This window comes from Enhydra lutris, unplaced genomic scaffold, assembly GCF_002288905.1.
Source record: "Enhydra lutris kenyoni isolate GAN:26980312 unplaced genomic scaffold, ASM228890v2 scaffoldscaffold66, whole genome shotgun sequence".
NCBI lineage: Eukaryota > Metazoa > Chordata > Mammalia > Carnivora > Mustelidae > Enhydra > Enhydra lutris.
In genome coordinates, this window is record NW_019154150.1 from 15,811,483 (window position 1) to 15,817,482 (window position 6,000).

Genomic DNA, 6,000 nt, shown 5'->3' on the forward strand with positions numbered 1-6,000 from the left:
TTATGAGATTAAGTGATAGGTGCTAGTTTTACTTCCATTTAGTAACAGACCCCATAATGTAAAATGAGGGGATTTATTTTTTTTTGTGGGATTTATTTTTAAATTAAGGATGTTTATATAACTTAGTATGCTAGATAAAGTTAATGAAACTGTTGGCGGCTTTTAAATGAAGAGACATTGGTGTAAAACATACTTTGACTTCTATCTAAATCTTGTTTCTTTTCCTTCAATGTAGGCCAGAAGCCTGTCCTATCAGATGTTCACGCAGAACTAGACAGAATTGCACGCAAACCAGTTACAGTTTCTCCTACAACACCTACATCTCCTACAGAAGGAGAAGCTTCTTGAAGATACCAAATAAAGCCATTTATTCAGTTTTCTGAGATAATGTAAACTGGCCTCTGCCTTCTCCTTCAAAAGTGGAATTAGGGAACTGGAGTGCTTTTTCAGATGGACTAAATTTCTTTCTTTTTTTTCTTTTTTTTTTTGGGGGGGGTTGCCCATTTTTATAAAAGGAAGCTATACAGAAGAAAAAATATTCTACACTACGTAGGATTGCTGTTTGCATTGCCACTTTGCATAAGCAAATAATTTGGGATTTTGAAAAACTCAAAATTTATAAGTCTGAAATATAGCCATGTGATCATACTCTACAGGCTATTTAAAACATAAGAGGGTTTAGGAAAGGCAGAAAATAATATGCTTTGGGCATTTGACTGACTTGGAAGTCCAAGCTTGTTTTAGTTAAGACTGTTAAAATCATTTGGAAAATTATGTTAGTTTTGCTGGAAAAGAGAAAATGATCAGTTGTCAGATTTTCCACACCAACGTAAATATACCACCACACATGGAATATGCTGAGAAAACTATCAGATAGCATTTTATACACTAGTCATTGTCTCAACCCACAATCCTGTAATTTGTCATCAAAATATGATTTTGAAATATTGGCCGAGATTCATTTCTTTAACTGAGAAGAAAAGAAAGCACACTGCCTAAATGGATAAAAGAAAAATGCAGAGGTTATTAAAATGTAAAGAGGTAACAGTCTTTGGATTTGTCTATCTATATCTATATCAACATATAGGTATAGATATATATATATATGGCTCTGCCTTAATATACCCCTTTTTTGTTTGTGACTTTCAACTGTAATCAGTTAATAAAGTATTTATTCTCTGCATTCAGGTTCAAATAACTTGTTGCATTCTCTTACACATAATTTGTATTTATTGGACAATGATTAAGATTCATTAGTATGTTGAGATGTTTGACTTAATAGGATTATATTAAGTATTCTGATCTTTGTAAGAGACAAGTGAATACATGAGATTCACTATCCTATAAGTTTCCTTAAATTGGGAGTTTACCTTGATCAGCACATCTTCCCCACAAGCATGTCTTGAACTACAGAATCTTATGTTAGCATTTCTAGTAGATAAAATGTAGCCTTTTATCATTATTTATTGGGCAGAAGCTGATTTAAAAGCTTGGCAGATGCACTGACACGTAGGTCCTCTTCCCCTGAATTTTCAGTACTATTTTTAAATGCTTGTTTTAGAACCTTCGTAAGAACAATTTGACTTCTTACTGAAATTCAACTAGAGAACACATGCACATTTAACTTTATTGAACAAATGGCTCTTGCCCTATACATTGGCCTTCATTATTACTTTAAAATAAATATTCCAAAGATTTTTTTCTTCAGCAAAATGTTTGAGGAAAATACCTCTACTATCTAACATAATCCTTTCATTAAAACTTTACTTTTAAACAATATTTGGCTCCTAATAGTTGAGTGTAAATGCTAAAAATACTTGAGAGGATAATAATTTGTTTCAAGATGGGAAAAACTTAGGTTGTTCACAGGCATGGAAAAATGAATTTGTAAAAGCATTTTTGCTTAAGGAAATATGAGACGAAAAATGCCACTGATAGAATCTTTAGTCTGGAAAGGGTTCTGCATTCATGGTGTTGTAAAGAGGTTATTTTGAAGTAGTGCTTGATGAAATAAGGGAGACTAATGAAAGAAAATCACTGACTGGGCATCATGGTATACTTTGGTATGTCTGCTGTGTTTGCATGTCTAGGCCAACTCGTTCTTTTCTGTGTGACATTGGAGATGTACTAGAAAATCCTTGGAATTAATTGAGTCATTAGCGGAAATAACTGTAATTATTCACTTTATAGGGTATTCAGTTTTAACTAATCTGCAACCTTGTGTTTACCATGTTTAAACCTTAAACCAATTTTTGTCCCTATTTTTTGCAAGAATTTGTTTTTAAACTACTTAAATCTTTTTGTTTTTAAGCACTTTTTATTGACGTATACATTAGAGAAAAGTATACAGATTACAGGTTACATGGTTTGAAAGACCACTAATCAGCACCAAGATCAAGAAGGACATTACTGGCATCCCATATGCTTCCTATGTGCCCTCCTCATCAGCACCCCTACCTAACCCACCAAGTGACCAATGCCCCAACTTCCACAGCCACAGATAAGTTTTATTTATTTTTAAGCTTTATACAAATAGGATCTTAGAGTTTATATTCTTTCGGTGCAAGTCTTTCCAATTTTAGTTCTCCGACACATCAACAAATGTATGTAGCCATAATAATTATCCATCTTCATTGCCTCATAATACTCCACCATGCAAATATGCTATAATTTATCCATTATGCTATTGATGGGTGTATATTAATTTCATATTGCTGCTGTAACAAGTTACCACAATTTAGTGGCTTAAAACCGTACAAATTTATGATCTTACCATTCTGGGGGTCAGAAGTCCAAAATCAGTCTTATTGGGCTGAAGTTAAAGTGTCAGCAGTGCTGATTTCATTTGGAGGCTCCAAGGAGCATCCGTTTCCTTCCTTTCCAGCTTCTAGAGGCTGCTTGCATTCCTTGGGTTCTTGGCCTCTTCTCCATCTTCAAGGCCAACCGCATAGCATCTTCAGCTGGGTGCGTCCTGCACATGGCTTCTCACTCTGAACCTGCTGCCTCCCTCATGTCAGCAACCGTGTAATTAACTTGGGCCCACCTGAGCAATCCAATGTAAGCTCCCTCAACACTTCACTCTCCTTGCTAGCATAGCATGATTTCTGAAGAGAAATTGGGCGTCATTCTTATCTTTGCTCCTCCGTAGGTGTTTTTTTTTCCCCCCTTTGGCTTCTTTCAAAGTTTTTTGCCTTTGATTTTATGTGGTTTGTTATGTTATGCCTAGGTGTAGTTTTTTGGAATTTATCCTTTGTGTTCTGTAAACTTTCTGGATTTGTGGTTTAGTGTCTTGACATTAATTTGGGGGAAATTCTTAGTCATTATTGCTTCAAATATTTTTCTGTTCCTTTCTTCTGGTAATTCCATTATATATATGTTACATCTTTGTAGTCCCACAAATTTGGGATATTCTGTTCCTTGCCCCTCTCCCCCTCCGGTCTTTTTTCTCTTTGCTTTTTAGTACTTGGAGTTTCTATTAACATATATTGTCACCCAGAGATTCTTTCCGCAGCCGTATCGTGTCAACTAATTAGCCCATGGAACGCACTCTTCATTTCTGTTATAGTTTTTTTTTAACTCTACCTTTGTTTTTTATTCTTTCTTAGAATTTCCATCTGTTTGCTTATTATTACCTGTCTGTTCTTACATGTTGCCTACTTTTTCTGTTAGAGCCCTTAGCATATTAATCATAGTTGTTTTAAATTCATGACCTGATAATTCATCATTTTTGCCATATTTGAATCTGATTCTCATGCTGCTTCTGTCTCTTCAAAATACTTTTTGCCTTTTACTATGCTTTGTAATTTTCTGTTGATAGCTGGACATGATACACTGGGTAAAAACTACTCCAGTGAATAGACTGTTAGTAATGAGGTGGTCAGGTGTTGGGGGGAGGAGAAGCATTCCCTAGTCCTGTGATTAGGTGTCAGTGAGCCTGCACCCCTGGGCTGTGAACTTCACAAGTCCTTCCCAGACCCCATTTCCACCACCAAGGCCTTACACCTTAGGTAGACAAGATGGCTAGATGGGGAACACCAGGGGATTTTTCTCATTTTTCCCTTTGACATCCTGGTAGAGCTCGTGGAGGTAAAATTCACAAAAGCATGGGGAACCCCCTGTGACTGGGGGTTTTTAACTCACAGACTTGACTGCTGTTAGTCTCCAGCAACTTGTCAATTACAGTTTAGACTTTCTTACCCCAGAACTCACACCCTCAGAGGTTTCTGCTTGGGAGTTTCTAGTTAAGCAAGTTGTTATTCTATGTCCACTTGCCAATCTCTAATTCAGGGGACAAGGGTTGGCCCTGGGACCTCACTTCTCTGACAAATCTAAAAAGAGTAGATTTTTCAGTTCAGCCTTTTGCTTGTTAGAGTAGAGAGATGACTTCCAAACTCCTTACTTGCTGGCTTGGAAACTGGAAGTCTCATTTCTCCCTCTCAAAATCCTAAACACATCTGCAAAGTCCCTTTGCCAAACAAGGTAACATTCCCAGGTCCCCAGGGATTAGGATATGGACATCTTTGTAGGATCATCATTAAGCCTCCCTACAGGATGTTAGCAGCTTTCAGCTTTTCCAATGCTATTATGAATTGTGCTGTTACGAACACTCAGATGTGTCTGGTGGGAAATATGTTCTAATATCTATTGAGTAGGTACATAGATGTGGATTGCTAGGTCCAAAGGCTATGTGTATACTCAGCTTTAGTAGATAATGCCAAACAGTTTTTCCAAAAAGGTATAAGAATTTCCATTCCTGGGAGAAGATATTTGTAAATGATATATCTAATAAGTCTAGTATCCAGATTATGCAAAGAATTCTTAAAACTCAAGGAACCTAAACTTAAAATGGTCAAAGAATTTAAATAGACATTTCTCAAAAAAAAAAAAAACACAAATGACAAGCACAGGAAAGATGCTTATTCTCATTTGCAGCTGAGGAAATGCAAACCAAACCACAATGGGATAGCACTTTACAACCTAAATAAAAAATGAATGTTGGCAAAGATGTGGAGAAATTAGAACCTCAACATTGCTGGTGGGAATGTAAAATGTAAAATGGCAACCACTTTGGGTAGCAATGTGGTGTTCCTCCTAAGAATATACAAGAATATACATGTCCTAAGAATAAACATGTCGTATTACCATACGACCCAGCAATGCCACTCCTAGATAAGTACCCCAAAGAATGAGAACATATGTCCTCACAGAAACTCGTATACAAATGGTTATAGCAGCATTATTCCTAATAGCGACAAGATGTAAACAACCCAGACATCTACCAACAGGAAGATAGATAAACAAAATGTGGCATATGCTAAAATGGAAAAATTTTCAGCCATAAAAAGGAATGAAGTATTGATACATGTTATAACATGGATAAACCTTGAATACATGTTAAATGAAAGAAACTAGTCAATAAAGTCATGATACAGGATTCCATTTATGCAAAATGTCCAGAATGGGCAAATCCATTGAGGCAGAAAGTAGATTAGTAGTCTGTCTTTAGTTTGAGACATGCTAGCAGGTATACAGTAGGATATTCTAGTGGTTTTAGTTGTATTTCCTTGATAACTAATGAAGTTAAACATATTTCATGTTTATTGGCCGTATAGATCCCCTTTTTTGTAAAGTACCTGTTCAAGAATCTGGAGTCTTGTCCTTTTTATTTTCTTTTTCTTTTTTGGGGGGAGGTTGGGGATAGGGGTGGGAGGAAGGTGAGGGGGAAACTATCTGACTTTTTCTTACTGACTTACTCTTTACATATTCAGGATGCTAATCCTGGTCAAATATGTATTGTAAATATCATCTCTCATTTTGTGGTTTGCCTTTTTACCCTCTTATTGGTATCTTTTGATGAATAGGAGTTATTGATTTTAATGTTTCATTTGTCAGCTTTTCTTTATTGTTTTTGCTTTTATGACCTATTTTAAAGAAATCTTTGCCTGCCTTCAAGGTGATGATATTCTATGATTTTTTTTTCTAAAGGATTTATTTTACTTT

The 6,000-nt window shown here is 35.9% G+C and overlaps 1 protein-coding gene across 4 annotated transcripts in view; it reads left to right on the forward strand.

Annotated features, from left to right (window-relative positions):
• The window catches only part of LOC111159101 (dynein cytoplasmic 1 light intermediate chain 1), a 40,015-nt gene extending 38,832 nt beyond the window's left edge, over positions 1-1,183 (forward strand). For all 4 annotated transcript variants that reach the window (XM_022521501.1, XM_022521502.1, XM_022521503.1 and 1 more), the window contains one exon: positions 236-1,183. In XM_022521501.1, coding sequence (XP_022377209.1) covers positions 236-348 — 113 coding nt within the window. In that variant the 3' untranslated portion in view covers positions 349-1,183. The remainder of the gene's footprint in view (positions 1-235) is intronic.
• The last annotated feature ends 4,817 nt before the right edge of the window (positions 1,184-6,000 follow it).